Source organism: Aquila chrysaetos, chromosome 25 (assembly GCF_900496995.4).
Source record: "Aquila chrysaetos chrysaetos chromosome 25, bAquChr1.4, whole genome shotgun sequence".
NCBI classification, from domain to species: domain Eukaryota; kingdom Metazoa; phylum Chordata; class Aves; order Accipitriformes; family Accipitridae; genus Aquila; species Aquila chrysaetos.
Window position 1 is genome coordinate 3,318,595 of NC_044028.1, and position 25,156 is coordinate 3,343,750.

The 25,156-nt window shown below is 67.6% G+C and overlaps 2 protein-coding genes across 3 annotated transcripts; one reads left to right on the forward strand and one right to left on the reverse strand.

Moving 5' to 3' along the window:
- Positions 1 to 57: 57 nt before the first annotated feature.
- On the forward strand, positions 58 to 11,108 carry FLII (FLII actin remodeling protein). Its single transcript, XM_030001851.2, has 30 exons — positions 58 to 190; positions 1,398 to 1,508; positions 2,684 to 2,755; positions 2,931 to 3,011; positions 3,482 to 3,567; positions 3,723 to 3,884; positions 3,990 to 4,093; positions 4,187 to 4,362; positions 4,449 to 4,606; positions 4,745 to 4,829; positions 5,132 to 5,279; positions 5,425 to 5,558; positions 5,677 to 5,889; positions 5,971 to 6,150; positions 6,225 to 6,307; positions 6,390 to 6,464; positions 6,714 to 6,797; positions 6,864 to 7,035; positions 7,119 to 7,223; positions 7,444 to 7,635; positions 7,784 to 7,972; positions 8,074 to 8,213; positions 8,330 to 8,555; positions 8,764 to 8,918; positions 9,047 to 9,107; positions 9,197 to 9,325; positions 9,430 to 9,536; positions 9,806 to 9,911; positions 10,023 to 10,088; positions 10,277 to 11,108. Exons 1-30 carry the CDS (start codon positions 128 to 130, stop codon positions 10,409 to 10,411), a joined length of 3,798 nt encoding a protein of 1,265 aa, XP_029857711.1. The 5' UTR covers positions 58 to 127; the 3' UTR covers positions 10,412 to 11,108.
- Positions 11,109 to 11,205: 97 nt separating this feature from the next.
- LLGL1 (LLGL scribble cell polarity complex component 1) lies at positions 11,206 to 24,392 on the reverse strand. 2 transcript variants are annotated; one of them, XM_030001853.2, is made up of 23 exons: positions 24,062 to 24,392; positions 21,099 to 21,196; positions 18,703 to 18,784; positions 18,492 to 18,607; positions 17,897 to 18,055; positions 17,636 to 17,798; positions 17,389 to 17,524; positions 17,248 to 17,302; positions 16,915 to 17,072; positions 16,609 to 16,826; positions 16,407 to 16,474; positions 15,923 to 16,076; positions 15,400 to 15,504; positions 14,919 to 15,211; positions 14,672 to 14,825; positions 14,437 to 14,590; positions 14,046 to 14,329; positions 13,493 to 13,757; positions 13,252 to 13,366; positions 13,039 to 13,133; positions 12,797 to 12,920; positions 12,587 to 12,666; positions 11,206 to 12,316 (listed from the first exon to the last, which is right to left on the reverse strand). In XM_030001853.2, exons 1-22 carry the CDS (start codon positions 24,140 to 24,142, stop codon positions 12,588 to 12,590), a joined length of 3,156 nt encoding a protein of 1,051 aa, XP_029857713.1. In that variant the 5' UTR covers positions 24,143 to 24,392; the 3' UTR covers positions 11,206 to 12,316; position 12,587. The 2 variants fall into 2 exon arrangements, with proteins under 2 accessions (XP_029857713.1, XP_029857712.1); XM_030001852.2 differs by having other exon boundaries at positions 18,477 to 18,607.
- Between the last annotated feature and the right edge of the window lie 764 nt (positions 24,393 to 25,156).

The following is a 25,156-nucleotide window of genomic DNA, read 5'->3' on the forward strand; positions in this document are numbered from 1 at the left end:
TAAACCCTCCCTCCGTTGAACGTCAGCGCCGGGGCGGAGCTGGGTGGGGGAGGGGGCGTGGCCTGAGCAGGGCGGGGCGGGGTGTGCGGCCGCTGGGTCCTCCCGCCCTTCCTCCGCCGGCGCAGCCATGGCGGCCACCGGGGTCCTGCCCTTCGTCCGCGGCGTCGACCTCAGCGGCAACGACTTCAAGGTGACGGGGGGGGAACGGGAGGGCACCGGGAGCTGGTGTGGGGGGGGGGGGGGGGGGAGACAGCCCGGCCTCAGGCCCCGAGCCCGGTCCCGGGCCCCGCAGGGCCCTGTCGGGCCTGGCCCGGCCCCGCAGGCTCAGCTCGGCCCCCCCCCGGCCCCGGTCCCGGTCCCCTGGGGCTGGGTGATGTCGTCCCGCTCCTGGCCCCACACCGGGGGTGCTCGTCTAGGGGCAGACCTGGCCCCTGACCCCGTAGGCACTCTAGGGCCTGGCGATCCCTGACCCCCCAGCCCCTACAGCTGGGCAACCTCTGCCCCCCCCCAGCCCCTGGGGCCCCAGAGAGCCAGGTGATGTTGGCCCCCCAGCTCCCAATGCCATAGGACTGGGCGATCCCAGCCCCCCAGTTCCCAATCCCGTAGGACTGGGTGATCCCAGCTCCCAATGCCATAGGACTGGGCGATCCCAGCCCCCCAGTTCCCAATCCCGTAGGACTGGGTGATCCCAGCTCCCAATGCCATAGGACTGGGCGATCCCAGCCCCCCAGTTCCCAATCCCGTAGGACTGGGTGATCCCAGCTCCCAATGCCATAGGACTGGGCGATCCCAGCCCCCCAGTTCCCAATGCCATAGGACTGGGCGATCCCAGCCCCCCAGTTCCCAATCCTGTAGGACTGGGCAATCCCAGCCCCCCAGTTCCCAGTCCCATAGGACTGGGCGATCCCAGCCCCCCAGTTCCCAATCCTGTAGGACTGGGCAATCCCAGCCCCCCAGCTCCCAGTCCCGTAGGACTGGGCGATCCCAGCCCCCCAGTTCCCAATCCTGTAGGACTGGGCAATCCCAGCCCCCCAGCTCCCAGTCCCATAGGACTGGGCGATCCCAGCCCCCCAGTTCCCAATGCCATAGGACTGGGCTATCCCAGCCCCCCAGCTCCCAATCCCGTAGGACTGGGCGATCCCGGCCCCCCAGCTCCCAGTCCCGTAGGACTGGGCGATCCCGGCCCCCCAGCTCCCAGTCCCATAGGACTGGGCGATCCCAGCCCCCCAGCTCCCAGTCCCATAGGACTGGGCGATCCCGGCCCCCCAGCTCCCGATCCCATAGGACTGGGTGATCCCAGGCCTCTCCCCGACCTCGCAGGGCTGGTCAGACTGAGGTCCCCAGATCATCACCCCATGGGGCAGGTGGTTTTCTCACCATCCTCCTCTTCCTCTCAGGGCGGCTACTTCCCGGAGCATGTAAAGGCGATGACCAGCCTGCGCTGGCTGAAGCTGAACCGCACGGGGCTCTGCTACCTGCCCGAGGAGCTCGCCGCCCTCCAGAAGCTGGTAAGCCGCACGTTTTGGGCAGGGGATGGGGCTCGACGGCTCCCACTGGGGCCGCAGGGTCAGACAGGGCCCTGTGCGGTGGTGCTGAGAGCCTCGTGCCTGCCAGCCTCATGGCTCATCGGCAGATGCTCTGGTGTCTAATAATAGGGCTGAGCTACGACGTGTGGTTGAAATTGGATGCAGGAGCTGTTAGGAGTGGGGTTGAGACAGACTTGTACTCGGTTTCACCTTGTTTTCCTAGAAAACCAGACTAAAAACCTCGCTTAGATCCTCTGCCCTTTAATAGAAGGGAACGGTGAAGGTTTAGTGTGGGGAGCATTAAGGTTTGGAGGCTTTTTTTTTCCCTCTTCCTTTGCTAAAACATATAAAGAGCAGTAGCTGGCAGGTGCCTGGCTTTGTTTTTTGGGCAGCTTGAGTTTTGTGCACGACCAGGCCCTTGGCGGAATCCGTGGCTAAGCTTTGCTTTGGCGATGTTCTGCAGCATGTTATGGACATCGTTACATCGGTGTCAGCCAAACACAACGCTTTAAACTCTGCCAAAAGTCATCGTCACCGTGCCGGGTGTGCCCTGCTCAGCGGCAGCAAGTGGGGAGGCCCTCCGTGCTGCTCGGAGCTGCGCTCCTGCCAGTCCTGACAGATGCTCGGGGGCCACGGCTAGACTTAAAACCTGGCATCTCGCCCACAGTCTGCCAATTCCTCCTTTTCCCGAGCAGGTAACAGCTGGGCTGGTGATGCCCAGAGGAAAACAAAATTTCCCCTGGGCCCTCCTCCAGCCTTGCCAGTCCCCACATGTCTGCCCGTTTCCAGATCACCCAGTGAGAAGCGTTTCCAAGAACTGGGGTCTGTTTGCTCGGGGACTCTGTGGGACTGCCACAAGCCAGCTCGGTAGCAGCCCAGAGCACCCCAAACCCTGCATCAGGGCTGGGATGTCTCAGCCAGATCTGCCCCAAGAAATGAGGGGTCCAGAGGCAGCGTGGGCCTGCTGGGGCCAGCCAACCAGTTTGAGACTGGGAGCATCCCAGCAGCCTCATGTGGGTTGGAGCTGAGCTCACCCCATGCCTCTGTGAGCCCCCAGCTCTCCCGGGATTGAGGAGCCCCGCCATCGATGCAGGGGCCCAACGGCTGCCCCGGCTTCTCTCTCTGCTCACTGGGGCTTGTCTGGGTTTTCCCTGCAGGAACACCTCTCCGTCAGTCACAACAGCCTCACCACACTCCACGGCGAGCTCTCTGGCCTGCCCTGCCTCCGGGTAAGTGTCCCCCCATCATGCGTCCCACCTGCATCGGGGCTGGTGTCCTCAGGCACCTCTTGGCCAGCCTCTGGCTCTGGGGGGCACGCGAGGATCGTCCCTGGCCACCCCGGGGGGCTCAGCAGGCGTAGAGCCGGTGGGTGGCTGCAGTCGTGCCTCTCTCTCCCCTTTCAAGGCTATCGTGGCTCGTGCAAACAGCCTGAAGAACTCGGGAGTCCCTGATGATATTTTCCAGTTGGACGACCTCTCGGTGCTGGTAGGTGCAGAGTTTCCTCGGCTAATGCGAGAGCCGGCTCCCGGGTCCTGCTCCTGCACCTCGGTGGCTCCTCGTGCTCCTTGGGGAGCATGGTGGGGCTGAGGAGCATCCAGGGAAAAGGTGCAGGGAGTAAATCAGGGCTCAGCGCTGCCTGGCTCCCTTTGACTTTCAGGTGCCCAGGCCATTACTAGCTTCCCTCCTGTGCCCTTTCAGCACCAGTCCTGACCCTGTGCCTGAGCGCCGGGGAAGCTGTCTGCGGACAGGATAACCCTATGGCAATGCCTCCTTTAAAGGCTGATGCCGCGGCTGGGTTCCTCGCATGCTTGTCCAGCTTCTGCTGCCGGGCACCGATCCGCAGGGCTGTAGGCAGGCCGTGCCCCTGAAGATGCCCCTCGGTCCTCAGGTTCGGGTGGTGGTTGCTGGATGCGGGGTAGAGGGTGATGCCTGCTTTGTTCTCCCATTTGCCCCAGGACCTGAGCTACAACCAGCTCACGGAGTGTCCCCGGGAACTGGAGAATGCCAAGAACATGCTGGTCCTCAACCTCGGCCACAACAGGTGGGTCCAGGCCGGGGCAGCCATCTCCCTCTAGCCATGGCCACCTCCATCCGTCACCCCCCTTCTCTCCGGGTCCTGCTCTGTGCCCCTCTTCGAGGGAGACCCAGGGCTGGTGCAGGTCCCAGGCACCCCTGAAGATCCCCGTATCCCCGCAGCATCGAGACCATCCCCAACCAGCTCTTCATCAACCTGACGGACCTGCTCTACCTCGACCTGAGCAACAACAAGCTGGAGAGCCTCCCACCGCAGATGAGACGCCTGGTCCACCTCCAGACTCTCATCCTCAACAACAACCCCCTCCTGCACGCACAGCTCCGGTAAGGCCCCGTTTTCCAGGCTGGATCCCACAATGCCGGGGCTAGGCCGGGTGCTTGCTCCGGCCCTAACGCTCTCTCTGCCCCGTGGTTCTCCGTGGTCCGCAGGCAGCTCCCAGCGATGACGGCCCTGCAGACCCTCCACCTCAGGAACACCCAGCGCACACAGAACAATCTGCCCACCAGCCTCGAGGGCCTGGTGAACCTGGCAGGTAGGGCTGGGGAGCCAAGCCCCCCGGTACACGGGGCTCTCTCGGCCCTGGCGTGGGTCTGGCCGGCGGCTTCACCCCGTTATCTTCCCACAGACGTGGACCTGTCCTGCAATGACCTCAGTCGCGTCCCCGAGTGCCTCTACACCTTGGGCAGCCTGCGGCGTCTCAACCTCAGCAGCAACCAGATCATGGAGCTGTCCCTCTGCATCGACCAGTGGACCCAGCTGGAGACCCTCAACCTGTCCCGCAACCAGCTCACCTCCTTGCCTGTATGTCCCTGCCTGTACATGGCGTCCCTGTCCGTGCCTCCGTGCCACTGGGTTCTCCCTTACCCTGCCATCTCCTCCTTCCCCAGTCAGCCATCTGCAAGCTGACCAAGCTGAAGAAGATGTACCTGAACTCCAACAAGCTTGACTTTGATGGGATCCCCTCAGGCATCGGCAAGCTTGCTAACCTTGAGGAGTTCATGGCGGCCAACAACAACCTGGAGCTCATCCCCGAGAGCCTCTGCAGGTAGAGGACAGCCCCCAGACGGATCTGCTCTGTCCCCGAGAGAGGACACGGAGGCTGTGTGGTGATATGGGGTCTCTGAGTGTCCCTGAAGGAGATGCCCCTGGCCTGGCCCTTTACCAGAATCTCCGTGTCCCACAGGTGCTCCAAGCTGAGGAAACTGGTGCTGAACAAGAACCGCCTGGTGACACTGCCAGAGGCCATCCACTTCCTGACGGACATGGAGGTGAGAGCCCAACGCCCCCTCCGCCTCGGGCTGGGTCCACCACAGCCCCAGCGTGTCCCTGGGATCCCAGGGCTGTAGGGTGGGATGGAGTGAGGTGAGGACAGGGGGTCTTGGGGCCAATACATGCACTCTGGCACATGGTTCAGCCCAGGCAGGTGGTGGATTCAGGGCTCCCTCCACGTCCCCTCACCTCACCGAAGCCCAGGGTGCTCCGGAGGTCTCCCATCCCATCCCACCCCACATCCTCGTCCCCATGAGTCCATGCTTCAGAGCAGTGAGGTCTTCCACCCCCTCCTTGGCAGATCCTGGATGTGCGCGAGAACCCCAACCTGGTGATGCCCCCGAAGCCGGTGGATCGGACGTCGGAGTGGTACAACATCGACTTCTCCCTGCAGAACCAGCTCCGTCTGGCCGGAGCGTCCCCGGCCACCGTCGCGGCCGCCGCGGCAGGCAAGCGTGCAGGGATGTTGGGGATGATAGCCTCTGCCTCGGGCAGCACCCTGGGAGAGGCTGGAAAACGAGCCGTGCCCCACGGCGTGCCCCACGCAAGGCATGGGTGTCCCGGCTGCCTCTCACCTTGTCCCCGTGTCCCCAGGGAGCGGCACCAAGGACCCGCTGGCCCGCAAGATGCGGCTCCGGCGGCACAAGGACTCTGCCCAGGACGACCAGGCCAAGCAGGTGCTGAAGGGCATGTCGGACGTGGCCCAGGAGAAGAACAAGAAGATAGAGGTAGGGTCTGTGGTGGGAGAGGGGGGGCCCCGAGCGGCACCGCGTGCCCCTGGCCCACCCCGGGTGCCGGCAGGGACCCAGTTGCCGCCAGCTTGGTGACGTGTCCCCGTCCCCGCAGGAGAGCGGGGAGGCGAAGGCGCCGGACCTGAAGACACGCCGCTGGGACCAGGGCCTGGAGAAGCCGCAGCTGGACTACTCGGAGTTCTTCAGCGAGGACGTGGGGCAGCTGCCCGGCCTCTGCGTCTGGCAGATTGAGAACTTCGTGCCTACACTGGTGGACGAGGCTTTCCATGGCAAGTTCTACGAGGCCGACTGCTACATCGTGCTCAAGGTACCCGGGGAGAACCAAGGGTCCCCCACGTCCCCAGCCTGGGGCCGCGGCCATCCCATCTCACAGCCCGTCCCTCCCCAGACCTTCCTGGATGAGAACGGCTCCCTGAACTGGGAGATCTACTACTGGATCGGGCAGGAGGCCACGCTGGACAAGAAGGCCTGCTCCGCCATCCACGCCGTCAACCTCCGCAACTACCTGGGAGCCGAGTGCCGCAGCATCCGTGAGGAGATGGGGGACGAGAGCGATGAGTTCCTCCAGGTGAGGCTGACTCCCAGCCCCCCCCGTAGCCCCCAGCCCTGCCTCTCCCACCCTCACCCCCTCCCTGCCCCCAGGTCTTTGACAACGACATCTCCTACATCGAGGGTGGCACGGCCAGCGGCTTCTTCACCGTTGAGGACACGCAATATGTCACCAGGTACCGCTGGGGCCAGGGACTGGGGGGGGGATGCGTGGGGCAGGTCGTGCCCCATGTCCCACCGTGGTTGTGTCTCCCGCAGGCTGTACCGTGTCTATGGGAAGAAGAACGTCAAGCTGGAGCCGGTAGCACTGAAAGGGACATCACTGGATCCACGGTGAGGAGGGGGGACACAGGGTCCCTGCGGAGGGACAGAGTGCTGGCAAGGTCCACCCAGGACATCGTAGCTGCAGCTCTGGGGTGAAAATCAGCCGTGCCAGCACCTTTCTACAAGGATGTGTGTCCAAACCCCACTTGGCAGCCCCAGCAGCTGCAGTGTCCTGCTCCGCAAGGGCCCCCGGGGTGGGGAGGACACTCGGTGCACCCCGCTTTCTCCTGACTGTCCTCTCACCTCTGTATCCACCAGGTTTGTTTTCCTCCTGGACCACGGCCTCAACCTCTTCGTGTGGCGTGGGAGCCAGGCCACGCTGAGCAGCACTACCAAGGCCAGGTAGGGCTGGTCGGGGGGCTGGGGGTGCAGGGAGCCCACCTGCCATCTCACCCGCTCCCGCCACAGGCTCTTCGCCGAGAAGATCAACAAGAACGAGCGGAAGGGCAAAGCAGAGATCACGCTCCTCACCCAGGGCCAGGAGACCCCCGATTTCTGGGAGGTTCTTGGGGGTCAGCCCGAGGAGATCCGGCCCTGCGTCCCCGATGACTTCCAGCCCCACAAGCCCAAGCTGTACAAGGTGGGGAGCCATCGTCCGCAGGGCCGTCAGCGCTGCTGGGGACCCGCAGCCCCCCCTCACCCGTGTCTCCATCCCCTCCGCAGGTCGGCCTGGGCCTGGGCTACCTGGAGCTGCCCCAGATCAACTACAAGCTCTCGGTGGAGCACAAGAAGAGGCTGAAGGCTGATCTGATGCCAGAGATGCGCCTGGTTGGTAGGATGGGGCGGGAGGTTCTCCCAGTCTGACCAGTGAGACTGGTTTCATGACCCCTCTGCCTCCAGCTGTGCCCTGGGAGAGGCACGTTCGGCCCACGGGGCGCGGGTGGAGGATGCTCTGCTCTTCCCGGCTGTCTTTTGGCAGCAGGCAGGGCGTTTTCCAGCCGGGAAAGCCCGCTGGTGCCTGACCCCCTTTTCCCTGCGGTACCCTCAGCTGCAGAGCCTGCTGGACACCAAAAGCGTGTACATCCTGGACTGCTGGTCCGACGTCTTCATCTGGATCGGGAGGAAGTCGCCGCGGCTGGTGCGGGCGGCAGCGCTGAAGCTGAGCCAGGAGCTGTGCGGCATGCTGCACCGGCCCAAGCACGCCATGGTCTCCAGGAACCTGGAGGGCACCGAGTGCCAGGTAGGGCAGCCCACGTGCCCGCGAACGGGCACAGACCCCCGGGCAGCAGTACCGGGGAGGGAGATGGGGGCACAGACCCCTCGGATGGGATGCTGGGTGCCAGAGAGGATGCTGCGGCCCAGGATGAGTTACCTGCTCCCCAATTTAGGTGTTCAAGTCTAAGTTCAAGAACTGGGATGACGTCCTGCGCGTAGATTACACCCGCAACGCCGAGACGGTGCTGCAGGAGGGCGGCCTCGCCGGCAAGGTCCGCAAGGATGCCGAGAAGAAGGACCAGATGAAGGCCGACCTCACGGCGCTCTTCCTACCCCGCCAGCCGCCCATGCCCCTGAGCGAGGTAGGACTGGGGACCATCCTGTGCGTCCCCGTGTGGTGTTGGGTCGGGTGCTGATGGAGGGGCTGGGTGGCCGCTGGCTGACAGAGCACACGGGGCCGCAGGCGGAGCAGCTGATGGAGGAGTGGAACGAGGACCTGGACGGCATGGAGGGCTTCGTGCTGGAGGGCAAGAAATTCGCTCGCCTGCCCGAGGAGGAGTTTGGTCACTTCCACACCCACGACTGCTACGTCTTCCTCTGCAGGTGACACCTGGCTCGTCCCCTCTCCGGGGCTGCTGGACCCCCTTGTCCCCCCCATCTCCCTGCCCAGACCCCCAACCTGCCCCATCCCTGACATCACCCCCTGTTCCTGCCCTCAGGTACTGGGTGCCAGTGGAGTATGAGGAGGAAGAGGAGAAGAAGAAGAAGGGTGAAGGCAAAGGGGAGGAGGAGGGTGAGGAAGAGGAGGAGGAGAAGCAGCCTGAGGAAGACTTCCAGTGCATTGTCTACTTCTGGCAGGGCCGGGAGGCCTCCAACATGGGCTGGCTTACCTTCACCTTCAGTCTCCAGAAGAAGTTCGAGAGTCTCTTCCCTGGCAAACTGGAGGTGACCCTGCTGCATGCTCCTGGGGGGTGACACAGGGGTCCCCCAGCTTTGCCTCACTTCTCTCCCATCCCATTTCTGCCCCCCAGGCTAAGGGCAGGGGATATCAGCAGAGATGGGGGCTGGCAGGGGGGTGCAGCTGGGGCTTGGGATTGTGTTTTGGGGAAGGGGGGGGTGGCCCATGGCCCTACTGACACCCACCTCTGGCCAGGTCGTGCGCATGACCCAGCAGCAGGAGAACCCCAAGTTCCTCTCGCACTTCAAGAGGAGGTTTGTCATCCACCGGGGCAAGCGGAAGGACAGGGCCAGCCCACCCCAGCCCAGCCTCTACCACATCCGCACCAACGGCGGGGCCCTCTGCACCAGGTCAGTCCTCCTGGGGGCTGCTCCGAGCCAGGGAGCACCCATGGGTGCTGGGCTCCTGGCGGGGTACGTGCCAGTGGGCACAACTGCCCGATCTTTTGCTGACTGTGCCTCGTGGGCTTCTTTTCTAGGTGCATCCAGATCAACACAGACGCTGGTCTGCTCAACTCGGAGTTCTGCTTCATCCTCAAGGTATTGCTCATGCCTGAGCACCCTCAGGGATGCTCGGCCACTTGCCCTCCTCCCCGCTTGGGCAGCCCTGACTCTCTGCGCTCCCCCAGGTGCCCTTTGAGAGCACAGACAACCAGGGCATCGTCTACACCTGGGTGGGCCGGGCGGCCGACCCTGACGAGGCCAAGCTGGCCGAGGACATCATGAACCACATGTTTGACGACTCCTACAGCAAGCAGGTGAGCGGGTGGGAGCACAGGGGGTCTTGATGCCCCCTTACCTGGGTGGCAGTGACCACCAGGGTAGGGGACAGCTGTGCTCAGCCCTGTCCCTGCCCTCGCAGGTGATCAACGAGGGAGAGGAGCCCGAAAACTTCTTCTGGGTAGGCATCGGGAGCCAGAAACCCTACGATGAAGACGCCGACTATATGAAGCACTCCCGGCTCTTCAGGTGGGTCCTGGTCCAGGAGGGGCTGCTCCAGTCTGTGCTGGTCCCCTTCCTCCCGTAGTGCCCGGGCCATACTGGCCTTCACCAGGGGCTCGGTCCTCCCAAGCTAGCCAGGGCACGGCTCCCCATGACAGGCAAAGCCCCTCTCCCAACTCTGTCCATCCCTGGGCATCAATTGGCAGGAAACAGCTGCTCCATCACATCCCTTCCTTCTGCACAAGCTGCGTCCTAACAAACTCTTTGATGCAGTCCCCTTCCGACTCTCCCCGCAGGTGCTCCAACGAGAAGGGCTATTTCTCCGTGTCAGAGAAGTGCTCCGATTTTTGCCAGGACGACTTGGCTGATGACGACATCATGCTGCTGGACAACGGGCGGGAGGTGAGCCAGGGCCGTGAGGTTTCCCCGTGTCCGGGTCCAGGGGTAGCGCGGCAGGGGCCGGATCTGCCAGTGGGTCCATCGGCTGAGCCCGGCTGCACGTCCTTCCCACAGGTCTACATGTGGGTGGGCACCCAGACCAGCCAGGTGGAGATCAAGCTGAGCCTCAAGGCATGCCAGGTAGGGCCTCCCTCCTGCTTGCTGCTTGGGGAGGTGGGCAAGGATTTGGGGCTTCATCTCCCCTTGGGGCCCTGATCCTGCCCCGTGCGTGGTGCTGCAGAGCTCCCAGCAGCCCCCCCAGGCTGGGGAGCACCACCCCCCAAAGGTGGGCGAGGGTTGGGGACCCCCACGGCTCTGCTCTACCCCAGGTCTACATCCAGCACATGCGCTCCAAGGACCCCACGCGTCCCCGCAAGCTCCGGCTGGTGCGGAAAGGCAACGAGCCCTGGCCCTTCACCCGCTGCTTCCATGCCTGGAGCGTCTTCCGCAAGCCGCCCGCCTAAGGGCTGGGGGCACCCAGCGCTCCGGCCATGGCCTCCACGGCAGGGCCGGACCCCCCCCGGCACCCTGCGCTGCCGCACACGCCTGCTCCCAGCCGAGCTCGACTTGGAGCCGCTTCTCTCCGAGCTGGGGCCAGCGGGGAGCTCTGGGGCTGACCCTCTGTCCCCCCTTCTCCCAGCACGGGGCCAAGCTCAGCCCCTTCCCTTCCTGGGGGGGGGGGGCATACGGGGCAGCATGGGGCCCTGTTACACCCTGCTTGGGGATGCTGCTGCCCCAAACCAGTGCCGAGCTCCCTCTGCAACTGGGGGACAGGAGAGTTTCCCAGTTTGTGTGGGAGGATGCTTTGCTAAAGAGCACTGGGGGTAGGGGGAGCGAGGAGCTCTCAGCCCTGGGCCTTACAGCCAGCCCCGCTGTCTTGGGGGATGGACGCCCGGGGGGGGGGGGGTAACCCACTGGTATCATATCAATAAAGGCTGCACTTCTTACCCCGAGGCCGTGCCAGGCTCTGACTGCGCCCGTCTTGCTCCCAAGCAGGGTTCCCCCCCCTCGCCCCGATCCTGCTCCTCCATGGCTCAGGGGGCCCCGGCCCCCACTTAACTCCAAGCCCACCGCCAAGGCTCCCTAAACACCTCCAGCCCGGCCAGTTGATATTAAATGCTTTATTTTCAATATTAAAAACCAGTATTTTTAATAACTAAACAATGCTAAATTCATCTTACCAAAAAAAAAAAAAAAGGATGAGGTGGGGGGGGTGGTTTCTACCAGGGACACTACAGCCCCGGCCTCGGCAGGCAGCGACAGAGCCCAGGGCAGCGCTGCCTCGCCTGGACCCCCCCCCCAGCCACACACGTACCGCAAGAGAGCCCGGAGTGTGGGGGGGGGTGTCTGAAACCACCCCAGATCCCCAAAATGAGAGGGGCAGGTGCCAGGCTGAGCCCTGACAGAGGGACAGAGCCACCGCAGCCCCCTGCGAGGACGAGGACGGGCTGGGGAGCCCGGCAGGGATTTGGCACAGTGAGACCCCCCCTCCCCGGATGGGGCAGGAGGGGAACTGGGGCAGCCCGTGCCCCATCTGCCCCCAGCACCAGCACAGACCGGGGCCGGGGAGCCGATATCCGTCCCGTCCCCCCCCGCAGCACGATCCCATCCCAAACCCACCCGTGGCAGGAATTAGTGTTCAGAAAGGAGCAGCAGGCATAGAGCCCAACCTGGAGAATAGCCCTTGGAGAAGCCACTAAGAGAAAAAGAAGGCCACCTGTGACCCCCCCCCCCTCCCGTGCCCACCCCTGGGCTGCTCAAGCCCTCCGGTGCCCACCTGGGAGCCAGGGGGGCCACGCTGGGCTCCCCCCCGCCCCAAGAAGGGGACAGTCCCTGTGCGGCAGCCGGAGCCTCCCGGCAGGCAGGGGATGGGGCTGTAAACTGCAGGGAGCCGGGCATGTAAACACAGACCAGGGTTTGGGGGGGGGGGGCCATGCCCAGGGGCTCCCAGCCCCCCCAACTCCCCGAGGGACCAAAACCAGGGGATGAGGGGGGGGGTCCACAAGCCCCAGCCCTCCCCCCTGGAGCCGAGGAAGCAGCAGCATCCCCCGGGAAGGGGGTTCTGGAGCAGGGGATAGTGACACTCAACCGTGTATAAAAAGGAAAATTATCTTCCCCGGGAAGAGTTTGTGCACCACGGCCCCCGGCTCGGGGCCGGTGGGGAGGAGCGGGGGGGGTCCGGGGCCGGCAGCCGGGCAGGGAGGTGTGGGGGGAAGCGTGCCGGAGCCGGGGCGCGCCGGCGGCCAGCACGGATGTTAGAGAAGAGGCGAGTCTACGTTATGTGGGGAGGGGGCGCGGGGTGGGGGTCCAGTCGAGTCGCGCGTCCCGGGAATCCGAGCACTGAGATGGGCTGGAGAGGCCGGCGGTGCCTGCGGGTGACGCAGACCCTGAGAAGGGGACCTGGGGGGGGGGGCGGCCAGGACACGCTGCCCGCCCCCCCCCCCCCCCAAGCCCCAGGGACCCCAGCCCCGTCCTCCCCATGATGGATGGGGATGCCGGGACGCTGCATTGGGGTCCCAGCTCCGAACCCCATGGCACCCCAGGGGTTGCGGCCGGAGCCACGTTCCCACCGCGCCACGTGCCCACCCCCCCCCCCCCCCCCCCGTGCCCACCCTGGGGACCACCGGCCCCTCGCACACCTCACTTGATGAGGATCCCCGCGGGCCGGGCTTCGTCCTCGCTGGCGTTCCTCAGGTTCCTCTCCGCTTCCTCCGAGGACCTGGGGCAGAGCAGGGTGAGAGGCAGCCGGGGCGGGGGGGGGGGGCCACCGTCGCGGCCCCTCGGTGCTGGCAGCAGTGGCCGTGGGCGCCGGTTACGCCATTTTCCGCCCCCCCCCCCCCTCCACTCACGCCAGAAAATCCTTCACTTCCTCCACGGTGATGTCGCCGGTGGTGTCCAGCGGGTTCTCCATGCTGCTGTTGGGGGAGTCGATGGGGCCGGGCGAGAAGGCGGCCGGGTGTTCCTCGGGGGACCCTGGGGAGCCATGGGGACGGGAGGGCTGGGGGGGGGGGGGGGGGGGCAGCCGGGACACGAGGCCACCCCCGGCGTAGGGCCCGCGGGGACGGACGGCGGGGACGGGGTGATCACTCACGGTCGCTGTCGGTGGGGGAGCGTCGGCCCTCGGGGCTGCGCGGGACGTGGGTGCCGTTCGCCTGCGGCAGCTTCGGCGTCGCCGTCGAGCTGTTGCTGGAAGGAAACGGGGTGGGGGGGGGGGGGAGAAGTTACTGCCGGAGCCGGTGCCGTGGGGTGGGGGTACAGGGGTGCTGCTGTAGCAAAGCCACTGTGTCCCCGGCGCCCGTCCCACCTGAAGCAGGAGGTGTCCTGGAGCCGGGAGACTTCTAGCCGGCACAACGGCTCCGTCACGTTCCTGGCGCTCAGCGAGAAGCGCTCGAACTCGGACGGTGAAATTAGGTAGAAACCTAGAGGTGGGGGGGGGGACAACAAAGAGCCTCAGGGACACCCCCCCCCGCCCCACGGGGCTGCAGCCAGAGACAACGTCCCATCTACGAGGGACGTCACCCCCAGCGCAGGACTGGTGCCCTCACCCTGGCCATGCTTGGTGAAGACGCAGGAGGCGATGCCGCTGATGTCCTCTTTGCGGATGCAGCCGTAGTGGACCTGGGGCCGCAGGCCGGGCACGGTGAAGATGTGGATGTCACCCAGGTTGGTGAGACAAGCCAGGCAGTTCTCCAGCCGCTCCTCGGAGCCGGCGCTGGCCAGGCTCACCAGGGCCACCTTTCGCACCCGGCAACCCTCGTGTGCCGTCAGCTTGAATTTGGTCTTGGCGCTCACTTTGGGCAGCGTGAAGACCTGGGGGGATGAGAGGAGCCGGGTACCAGGGAGGAACAGCAACCTGCGGAGTTTCGGGGGTCACCCGAGCAGCCTCCCACCATGGAAGCCCTTGGCAAAGGGCAGCACCTTCCCCTTGGAGCCACCGCCCCCGGGACAGGCATAGGAGTGCCCCAGGAATGTGGCCGGTCACCTCCAGCCCCCGTCCCTTCGCCTGGGGTGATGGGGACCCCCAGAGAGGACAGGGGACACGTTGTGGGTGGTGGGTCCCATCCCCGCCGCAGTAGGGACACCGAGCCCCACGCTCACCTTGAACTGCTCCTCGGAGGAGATGAGCATGGAGTGGCTGCCCTGCATGTCGGGGGCCTTGGCCAGGTCCCGCGAGACCTCGTAGGGCTCGGGCAGGGGGTTCCCTCGCCCGTCCAGCACCGCGATGGATACCACCGGCGCCCGGTGCATCAGCTGGATTTCCTTCCCCAGCACCGCCTCCACCGCCCGCTCTGAAAACTTCTCCTGCGACGGCACCTCCAGGGCATAGGCGAACACCGAGCCAGAGTTGGTCCCTGCCCACATCGTGGGGCCGTGGTGGGCGGCTGCGGGAATGGGAGCAGCGTCAGAGCCCCCTTCCCTACGGCGTGGCACGAGCCAGACCCAGGTCGGGGGCTTTTCCCAAGGAAGTGGTGGGGGGGGAATGTCTCACCGTCTCGGAGGAAGGTGTCGGCAAAGTAGAGGCAGCGCACCACCCCCGAGAGCGAGTCGTCAGCCGAGCGAGGCTCAATCCGCCGCTGCACGGGCGTCATCTCCACCTCGGGGGGTCCTGCTTGCTCCGCCAGCTGCGCGTTGGCTTCCTGCACCTGAGGAGGGGGACATGGGGGTCAGCCCCTGCCCGGTGGGGATGAGGAGCAGGTCGTGGCAGCCCCCCACTCCCTGCCCACCTTGCTGGAGGGGCTGCTGGCGTTGAGCCTCTTCTTGCCCGACACCCGGCTCTTGCGGATGCGACGGAAGGACTGCCGCAGGGACTTCTTGAGGGACTTCACCCGGGACAGGGGCCCCTCCATGGCCAGCGAGTCGTTGGGGTGCAGCGTACACCTGCGGGTACCGACGTCACTCAGCGCCCAGACCCCTGCCGCATCGCTCTGGGGGGGGGGCGTCCCTGGCATCAAAATCCACCCCCGCCCATACCTGGCCAGCACGGGGTTACGCCGGTAATAGTCGAAGAGTCCAAAGCCGTGGCTGGTGCCGAAGGCCACGAGGTTCCACTCGGAGTGGAGGGTGACGGCGGTGACGGCGGCGGGGGGCACGCACTGCACCAGCACGCTGGGCTGGAAGCCGGGGGCGAAGGGCAGAGGCCCGTTCCTGGGGGCCAACCGGTCGTGGCCCTTCCAGGTGAAGCCCTCGCGATCCTGCAGCAGGTCCACCGTGGCCACGCTGACCGCGTGCTCCGACTTCTCGTCGCTCAGCTCCATCACCAGCACCTGCGGGGGACAAGCGTTGATGGTGGGGGAACACGTGCCAGCCCCACACCAGGACAGCCACCCTGCTGCAAGCCGGGGGCAGAAGCCTTTCACGGACAGGCACGGGGGTCTGAAGCCCCCCCCCCATCATGCCATGTCTCCCCAGGAGAGGAGCCGAGAGGTGCCCGGCAGCCCCCCCTCTGCCCTACCTGCCCTGCCGTGCCAGCCACCACCATCTTGGCCGTGTACTTGCAGAGAGCGATCTTCTGCACGCCCAGGCGTGGGTCGTCGCTGTAGGGATCAAAGCAGCCCACCTGCAGGCGAGGAGGGGGGTGCTGGGTGCCTTCATACAGCTGCAGGGCAGCCCCCCCCGCTCCCCGGTGCACCCCCACGTCAGCCCACCAGCTGGCGGGTACCGGCTGCGGCGCACGGGCTGCTCCGGGCATCACGCCCGGGAAAAGTCTGTCCCCACGCGTCCCCCGGCTCTCCCCCCGCGCTGGGGCAGACCCACGAGACGGGACACACGGAACAAGAGTCTCTTGTGTCCCCACGGGGCGTCACACGGCAGCTGTGCCGAGCTGGGGGACACGTCCCCGGGGAACAACCGGGACGGCTCCGGCGGGTGCATCCTCCGTGCCCGCCTCTGGGTTTGCCCCTCCGGCGCCGACGGAGGCAGGGGGGTGCTGGGGGGTCCTCAGCGGCGTCCCCCCGCCCTGGTCCCGGGGACCTCACCTTGCGGAAAGGCGGCCACTCCTCCTCGCCCGCCTGGTTGAGGCTGTCGTTGTGCTCGCAGTCCGTCTGGAAGATGTTGGCGGTGCCCAGCTTGTAGAGGGGCTTCAGCGAGACCCCTGAGGCGTCCCAGAACCGCACCGTGCCATCCTCGTGCCTGAGGGGGGGGGACAGGGAGGCCCTGTTAGCACGGAGCCCTGACATCTGCCCGGCTAACAAGAGCCGCCTGTGTGTTGGCAGCCACCGTGCCAGAAGGGGGGGGGACAAGGGGGGACAACGCAGCAGCGGGTGACACACTCCTGCCCGGCCATCAAGCTGAATGAGAAGGGGGCAGCCCACCCAAGAAAAGTGGCTGGAACCCACTGCCACCCCATCCCACTCCTCCACCGCTGGAAGAGGCTGAGGATGTGTGCGTGTGTGTGTGCACATATGTCCCAGCACATTTTGGGTTTCTCAGGACCCCCCTCCCCACTGCCAGCCCACTCACCCGGTAAGGAGAAGCCCCCTCTGCGTGGGCTCCTGGGCCAGGTTCTTCCCCCCGTCGATGGGCCAAGCCTGGAGGGAAGGATGGAGGGAGGGATGGAGGCAGCCCACCCGTGGGGAGCAAGCATCATCCCTCCGCCAGCCCATCCTGGGGGGCTCGGAGGGATCCCCCCCCCCCCCCCGCCGCTGCCATCCCCGTCACTCACCGCAGAGGAGAGCCGGGGGCTCTGCTGTTCGCCAGCGCTGACGATCCTCTCCCAGAGCTTGAGGGGCACGTTGGAGACGTGGCAGGAGCAGGTGATGGCGGAGGAGTGGAGCGGTGCCAGGTACGGGGCAGGGATGGTGGGCCAGCCCGGCGTCTGGAGATCGATGGCCACCAGTTCTTCCTCCACCAGCACAACAAGGGCACGGGGGTTCTCAAAGCCTGGGGAGGGGGGAGATGGCTGCTGCTAGCGGAGACCCCCCCCCCCCCCCCCCAACCCGCTCCCCGGGGCCGCCCCGGCAGAACGTACCTCCCTCGGCCGCCTCGGCGCTCTGCACGGTGAAGAAGTCGATGACGCGGGAGGTGAAGTCGAGCGTGGCCAGAGTCTGGCCCTGCAGCACGCTGACGCAGTGCCGGTCGCCGTAGCTTGCCCGCGGCATCCCCCCGTTGAAGATGATGAAGGGGTTGCTGGGTGGGATGAAGCAGCCTCCATCAGATCCCAGACCCTGCAGAGCATCTTCCCTGGCAGCCTAAGTCCCCCCCCCCCCGCCATGCCCATCACCACCCTGGCCCAGCTGCTGGGGTGGGGGGGGGTGTGTGTGTGTGCACGCCGGAGCAGCCCCCCCGTGCCGCGGGGACGTACCCCGACTCGCAGGTCCGCCAGAGAATTTTGCTGATGGCTTTGCAAGGGAACGGACCTGAAACAAAAATATCAACCCCGCGGTTGCGGCACCGGCACCGGGATGGGGCGATCAGCCCCCAACCCCAACGACCCTCCCCGTACCGTAGGGGATGGTGGACATGACGGGCTGCTGGGTCTTCTGGCCGGCACCGCTCACCGCCCACACCATGTACCCGCCATCGCTGTGGGAGCTGACGATGCTCTTCCCGCTTTGCTCCCAGGCCAAGCTCTCCAGCTGCTGCAGGAGCACACGGCGGGGGGCTTGACACCCAGGATGGGGTTGGGGCGAGGGGGGGGGGTGGTACACACGAGGCCGCGGCCCTGCCAGCCCCCCCACCATCCCCGGTACCTGGTTCCCTAGGAAAAGATGCTGGACGGTGCGCGTGCTCTGCTCCCAGAGGACCACCAGCCCCCGGCTGTACCCGATGAGGAGCCGGCTGCCGTCGCGCGGGTGTTCCTGGATGGACTCCACCGGCCCCAGCGCCTTCCCGCAGCGGTAGTCATCAGGGACGCTGCGTTGGGGGGGGGGGGGAACGACACGACAAACAGAGGGGTTGTCAGGGGGGGGCTGGGGGTGGTGGGGAGGGGGCACAGGGTCTGCAGGGCTCACCTCTGCAGGATCTCGTCCGGGAAGAGGGTTTTGTCCTCCAGCAGCACCAGGGCGGGCAGGGCGAGGAAGTACACCGCGCCGCCCTCGGTGCCCAGGCAGGCCACCGCGCAGGCGGACGTCGGCAGGACCACCGTCACCCGTGTGATGCCGGGGGAGCAGCTGGAAGGGGGGAGCGGGGGCCTGCCTCAGCCCCGTGCTGGGTCTGGGGGAGCGGCGGAGAGACCCCAAAGCTCCCCTGCCCCGACGCTGCATCCCCAGCCCCGCTGGCCCAGGAGGACTGGGACAGGGATGGCCCCAGCACTAACAGCGATAAAAGCCACTTATCACCCCGGGGCCCTGCCAGCACCTAAAAAAAGCTCAGGGCCGCGTTTCACCCCCCCCCCGCAGCATCCCAGTCGGGATCGGAGGAGCATCCCAGCAGCGAAACCACCGCCACCGAGGGGACCTTGGCTGCCATCCCACCCGGAGCGGGGACGGCTGCTCCCACGCACCGTTCCCAGCCCGCAGCGGTATCGCTCCCGGCCGCAGCCCCACGGGGGTGGGGGGGATGGCTGGGGAGGACCCCCCCCCAGGCAAGTACTTAGCGCTGTCGGACCCTGGGCGTCCCGGGAGGCCGAAGCTGCGGGTCTCTTCCAGGTGAGAGCAGCCCTCCTTCTGGCAGACCTCCCAGAGGTGCAGCGTGTTGTCGTCCAGCAAGGAGAGGAGCCAGCCCTGGGGGGGGGGGGGGAGAAACAACGATAGGGGGGGGGGGGGGGGGCAAGGGGGACTGCTGCCAGGCCCCCCCCACCCCAGGGACACCCACCTACCTGGCCGGGGAGGAAATGCAGCTGGGTGACGGTGGCTGTCTCCTTGTGCAAGCCCGTCAGCTCCACGCCCGGCGCGCCGTATCTGGGGGGGGCCGTCAAAGAAACAACGAGGGTAGAGCCCCCCCCCCCCCCTCCCCAGCCCCCCGCCAAATCCCTGGACCGTCCCCAAATTCCCCCCAGGTCACAGTTCTGCCAGCAGGCACCAGTTTAGCCCTGTGCCCCCGGGGAGAGCATCCCTGGCAGCATCCCCCCACCCCGTGCCAGAGCCGGCCTCGGTACCACCGTTCCCGGTTGGGATCCGCCAAGCACCTCCAACCGGGATGCCCCGGGCCAGGATGCGGCCAACGCGTGGCTGGGGTGGGCGTGCGAGGGCCAGGCCGGCTCCTGCCCTTTGCCACCCCCTTCTTTCTCAGTCGCGGGGCCACGGTCGCGCAGAGGCGCCGGCAGCCCCAACCAGCCCGGCACGAACCGGCAGCAGGGTGGGGTTCGGCATGCGCCGGCACAGCCTCACTCACCAGACTGGTCCCGGCTCCTCCGCCGGCGACGCCGCTCGGCAGGAACCGGGGGCAGGACCCGTGCGGCAGCTCCGGCACCGCACCGTGCACCCCGACATCCCCAAACCCGGCGAGCTGCTTCCCCCCCAAGCCCGGCGTCACCGGCGCGTTGCGCGGCTACGTCTTGGCACGCCGCGTGCCGAGGGTTTCTGCCCACCAGCCCCTGTGGTCCTCGCCCCCCCCCCCCCCCCCCCCCCCCCCCCCCCGGCCACCACCCCGGTGCCCTCGGCGCAGGGAACAAGCCTGGCGGCTCTGCCCAGACCGACAGGCAGGAGCTGTCTGGCAGCGCCGGGCACAGCCAAGCTGGCAGAGCCAGGCCAGAGCCACGGAGGCTTTGGTGAGGCCGGACAACAGGGCACGCGAGCGGGAGCACTCTGGGCATTAAGGGGACGGTGGATGCCACCCATCCTCGCTCATCCTGAGGTCTTTCCCCACCCAAAACGGTGCCACTGGCCAAAAGGCAGGTAGCCCTCGGGGCAAAGCGGCCAGGGAACGCCGGTGGCACTGGCTCACCGCAATGGGGGTTCCGAGCCCAGGGACCCCCAGCTGGCCCAGGAGATCCCGCAGGCGGTGGCAGCCCCTCGATGCCGGGCTCTCTGCAGCCAGATCCACCCAGCCTAGCTGGGGACAACCCACGGGTGCCCCCACTAACCAGTAGCACCAGTCAGGCCAGCTCCGGCTGCTGCCTCGCCCGGCCCCGGCTTCCCCGGCACCATGAACCTCCAGAAGCATCTTCTCGGTGGCAGCCGGAGCGGGGCCGGGCGGGCACGGGCTGCAGTGCCACGGGCAGGATCGTGCCACCCCACTGCCAGCCCCGAGCCGGGTACCACCCCAAAAACATCCCCGCAGAGGATGCACAGGGCACCGCAGCCCCCCAAAACGGCAGCTCCGCGGCCCTCGGAGGGGGTTTTACCCGGGGGTGGCTGGAGCCAGCACCCCACGGCGAGGCGGCCAAGCGGAGCGACCGGCGACATCGCGGCCGGGCTGGCACCCGGGCGGCCTCGGCAGAAGAAAAAAAAAAAAAAAAAAAAACAAAAACAAAAAAAACCCCACACAAACCCACAAAAAAACGCCATCTTTGTGTTCGGGAGGCAGCGAGCCACCGGCCTGGGGGAGGGGGAGCGTGGAACACCCCCCACCCCCTTCCTTTACCCCGACCCCGATCCGGGCGCAGCCGCCCCCGCGTCCCCCCCGCATTCCTGCGGCGCGGGGGCCCCCCGAACGCGGGCCGCATCCAGCCCTGGCCGCCCGCCAGCAGCCCTCTGAAGTCTCCCTGCACGCCGCCGGCAACAAAGCCTGGCCGGGCCCCGCGTCGTCGTCTTCTTCCCCCCCCCCACACCACCACCACCATCACCACCCTCCTCGGCCCCCCACTCAGGACTGGGCACAGCGCCCACCACAGCCCCCCCCCCCGGCGCCAAGCCGGCTGGAGGTCCCGCTGTCCCCCCCCCCAAAAAGGTTGCACGGATGAGGTCAGGATGGACAGGAGCCCCCCCAGGATAAAGGGGAGGGTGATACCGGGAAGCACCCCCCAGCCTGGGATGCCACCCGGGATGGCCGAACCCCTTTGCTCCCCCCATCGTTTCAGGCGAGGCGGGGGCTTCCTCCGGTCACCGTGTCCGTCCCCCCCCCCACCTCCACCCAGCCCAGCTGCAGCCCAGCTGGACGGAGGGACAGACGGACAGACGCCAGCAGAGCTGGGGGACGGGGCGCTGCCGGATGGGTCAGCAGCGGCACGGCCACGTCTCCTGGTGTCCCCCAGGATGGGGGCAGCCGGGGGGGGGGGGGGTGTGTGTTGGGGGGGGGGTCCTTACCTCCTGCCCTCAGCGGGGAAAAGGATACAGCTTCACGGCTCCTGCCTTGGTGCCGATGGCCATCACGCGCAGGGCAGGGTCGTAGGCCAGGGCGCTGGGCTGGCTGGGGAAGCCGTGCTCCACCGTCTGCCGTGGGGAAAGGCAGGTCAGAGCCAGGACCCCCCAATCCCTGAGCCCTCCCAAACCGCCCCCCCCCCCCCCCCAGCCCTCTCTCGACCCCACGGCTCCAATCCCGCACCCGCCTGAGCTTCGCCCCAGCGATGGAGGACCGTGAGGATGCTGCCTTGTCCCCCCTCCCACTGCCACCAAGGGGGTCCTTGGGGAGGGAGGACATCACTCCTTCCCCAATTTCCACCTGACGCCCCAAAACAGACCCAAATCCAACCGCCGCACCGAGGTCCTGCGTAGGTCTGAGCTTGCACAAGCCACCCCGCCGCTTCGGGGAAGGGACCCCCCCCCCCCGGCTCTAAACCCCCCTGCCCAAGGCGCGGATGCCCCAGGAGGGATGCGGGGGGTCCAGCTCACCCCCACAGGCGGGCGGGACCCCCAGGGTCCACGGTGCCGGGCGGAGGAACCAGGCGAGCGGGACCCACCAGCGCCAGGGACGTCCCTGCCGGAGCCGCGTGCCGCCCGCGGGCACCTTCCCAAGGAAGTCGCGGCCGGGCGACGACGGCGTGCCCGGACTCGCCGGCTGGGGAGGGGTTGCCCGCTTGGCAGCGGGGGGGGGAGATGGGGGGCACCCACCGCCCCGGCCCACGGCGAGAGGACCGCGGGGCTCCCGGGGCGGGGGGGAAAGCGGCCCTCGGGGTAGCTCGGCTGAGCGGCGACGGCGCGATCAGACGATACGGAGGCCGCCGGAGCCAGACTGGCCGGATCCTGACCCGGCTTCCCTTTGTCTGGGGCGACCGAGAGGCGCAGCGGGGCGGCTTTTCGCACCCGCCGGCGCAGCCGCCGTCACCCCCTGACTCCCGCTCCCCTCCGAAGGGCCACTTTCGGGAGCGTGCCAACGTCCCCGGCCCATCCGGGGGGTCCCAGCCTGGCTGGGGGGGGGGGGGGAGTTAGTGGATGCTTGCGGGTCCCGGTCCTCGTGGCAGCCCCACGCAGGGTCACCCCGAATCCCTCCCCGGGGACGCACGTCGCACTGGAGGATGGCGGCGGGAGCCGGGACGGCAGCAGCGGCGGGGACACCGTGGTGATGCTTTAGGCCGGGGACCAGCGCGGTGACGCTGGCAAAGACCCCCCTCAAGCGCTCCCCTGCACCCCCAAGCCCCGGAGAGGGGACCCAGCCGGCAGCCCCCCACGCTCAGCCCTTCCTCCCGCCCGGCAGCGGGGCTGCATCCGGCAGGCTGCGCCGGCCCGGCCAAGGCGCGCTCCCGGCCAAATTACAGCAAATCCCAGGCAGATCTGGAACTCGGGAGGAAAAACAACCGTTAATGGGAGGCAGGTGGGCAGCCGACAGCCCCAGCACCGGGCCGGCCAAAGCGAGGCTGCTCCCCGGCCCCCCCAGGACGCCCTGCTGGGTACAGACCCCCCAGTGTGCCTGTTTGGCCAGGATCCGGCCGTGGGACCGTCATTCCCAAAACTGGGGGGGGGGGGTTCCGGCTGGGCTGAGCCTCACGTCCCGGCCAGACCCTCGCCCAGAGCCTGGGGGGACAGGGCTGTGCCGGGGCGGTGGGTGCTGGCTCTGACCCCCCCCTCCCCACCACGGCACACCCCAACACCTCCCAGTCCGGCCCCGCTGCGGGGGGATCCGGGGGTCCCTCCGGTGCACGCCACCGTGAGTTTGGGCAAGCGCCCGACACCGGTGCCAAGATGCTGCCGAAGGACGGACGGACGGACGGACGGACACGGTCTGGGCTCAGCCAGGGGCCGCTGCCGGTGTTCTCCTGTCCCTGGGGCCAGGGCAGGAGGATGGTCCCAACACCGCGGGACTACGGGGACAGGGTGCACCGAGCCCCAGGCGGGCACCCACCGGCGCAGCCCGTCCTGCCAATGTGCCGAGGGACGGGTCCGGCACCCGAGGGCTCGCAGGGTCCCTCCCCGGTCATTTGGCGAGCCCGGGGGGGGGTCCCTACCCTGAATGATGGGGCCAAGCAGGGAAACCTCCCTAGTGCTGGTGGCGGGGGGGCTGAGCTCTGGGCCTCTGATGCCCCCGGTCCCCCAGAGACACATCTTTGGGGTGCAAGGGGACCCCCAGGAGTCATCGACACAGGGCCCTGTGGACACAGGGGGTCCAGCCCCCCCATATCCGACCCCTGGGGGGGTTAGGGCGAGGGGCTGAGCCCCCCCGTGGGGCACGAGGGTTGCAGTTGGGGATGCTCTGGGGCCCGACAGGGTGGGGGGCCGCGGGGCACCCCAAAATGCGGTTGCCGGTGAGCGAGGCCTGGGGGAAGCCACGGGACAGGGGCAGCGCAGGAACCGGGGCGCTCGGGGGGGCCCCCCACCCCGGTGGGGCTGGGGAAGGGGGATGTCGCGCCGGTGAGGGGGTCGCATCCTGCCCCAGGGTGTCCCCCGGGTGTGGGTGCTCCCTAAGGCGGGGGTGTCCGCTGCACCCCAGGGGAGAAGGGCAGCCCCCCAGCCTGCCCCCCCCCCCCCTCCCGGGGAGGACAAATCCTGCAACTGGGGGGTCCCGGGACCCCCCCCCCCCCCGGGGGGCGCATCCCCCCTGGGGTGTCCCCACAGCCTGCACCCGGGGGTCCCCCGCACCCGGGGGCCCTGCCCACCCAAGGGTGCCCCCTTCCCGGGACCAGACCTACTCCCCGGGGAGCGGGGCGGGGGGGGTCTCGGTGCGCGGCACCGGTCCCCGGGGCGGGGGGGGGGGGGGGCGGTGCCCCGTGCGCTGCTCCCCTCCCCGGGGGCGGCATCGAGCCCGGGGGGTGCCTGAGCCTGCGCCACCGGGCGGGGGGGGGGCAGTCCCGGTCCCCTGCCCGATACCCCCGGTGGCTCCCGGTGGTCCCCACCCCCCGGGGTCTGCCACCGCCCCGGACGCACCTTGCTGAAGGCGAAGAGGTCGTGGCGGAGGCGGTCGCGGTGCAGATCGGCGCCCTGCCGCCGGAACCGAAACTTCATCATGGTGGGGCCGGTGACGGCACAGTACCGGGCGGAGCGGGCGGGGCCGGCGATCCCGGGGCCGGTACCGGGAGGGGCGGAGAGGCGGGGGGCGGGGGGGGGGGGGGAAGGTCCCGGTGGCCCACTCCCGGGGCGGGAGGTGCCGGTCCCGGCTGGGGACGGTGCCGGTGCCGGTGGCGGGTCCCGGTCCCGGTCCCGGTACGGGTCCCGGTGCGCGCGCCGAGCGCCGAGCGCCGCGCGCCGAGCCCGGGCAGGCACCGCCGCGGCGGGGCGGGGCACGGCCCTGACGGATAACACTTACAGCCAATCAGGGTGCGACCGCGCGCGGCGCGCGGCGCGGCCCCCGCCCAGCCGCGCCGCGCATGCGCTGCCGCCAGGGGTCGATGGGATTTGTAGTTTCCCCCCCCCCAGGTCAGGCGCCCTCTGTGGGCGCTTTATTTCTATCTTTTTTTTTTTTTTTTTTTAATCTCTTTTCTTTCTTTTTTTTTTTTTCTTTCCGCGGATAGTGGTGGGAGCGACAGCGAGGGCAGCCCTAGTCCGCTTATCCTGCTCACAGGGCTCCCCACAATCCCGGCGTGTCTTGGATTCAGGGCCTCATCCTGGCCTATGGGCCCCACAGCCATGGGGTGCCCCCAGATACCGGGCCCTGAGCCGGCAGGGTGCTGAGCACGGCCCCGCTCGGCGCAGTCGCGCCGAGCGGGGCCGTGCTCAGCACCCTGCCGGCACCCACTATTAATATTCAGGCTCCATCCCCGGTTGGTAACCGATTGTTCCCACCACGGCGCTGGGCATAGCCGTGTCCCGCTCCCCCAGGGATATGGGGAGCACCCTGTCCTGCACCCAGGTTTGGGGTGAGTCAACCCGGGCAGGGCAGGGCTTCCCCTCCCTGCTGACTAAGTCCAGCCCCGGGGAGATGTCACATTGGGGTGACGCAGCCTTTTGGGGTGGAAAACACCCCGGGGGTGAATGCCCCGATGCCCCAGCGATGGGCTCCCAGCTGGATGGAGGGAAGGGGTC

Excerpts from the sequence above, each read along its gene's own strand:
- FLII (XM_030001851.2), top strand. The coding sequence starts at position 128 with ATGGCGGCCACCGGGGTCCTGCCCTTCGTCCGCGGCGTCGACCTCAGC. Across the intron at positions 7,036-7,118 it reads ACAAGCCCAAGCTGTACAAG|GTCGGCCTGGGCCTGGGCTA; the intron begins GTGGGGAGCCAT and ends TCCCCTCCGCAG. Across the intron at positions 7,973-8,073 it reads CGCCCATGCCCCTGAGCGAG|GCGGAGCAGCTGATGGAGGA; the intron begins GTAGGACTGGGG and ends ACGGGGCCGCAG.
- LLGL1 (XM_030001852.2), bottom strand. The coding sequence starts at position 24,142 with ATGATGAAGTTTCGGTTCCGGCGGCAGGGCGCCGATCTGCACCGCGAC. Across the intron at positions 16,475-16,608 it reads GCCCCCGGCTCTCCTCTGCG|GCTTGGCCCATCGACGGGGG; the intron begins GTGAGTGACGGG and ends CCTTCCCTCCAG. Across the intron at positions 12,921-13,038 it reads CTCCCCCACCGACAGCGACC|GGTCCCCCGAGGAACACCCG; the intron begins GTGAGTGATCAC and ends ATGGCTCCCCAG.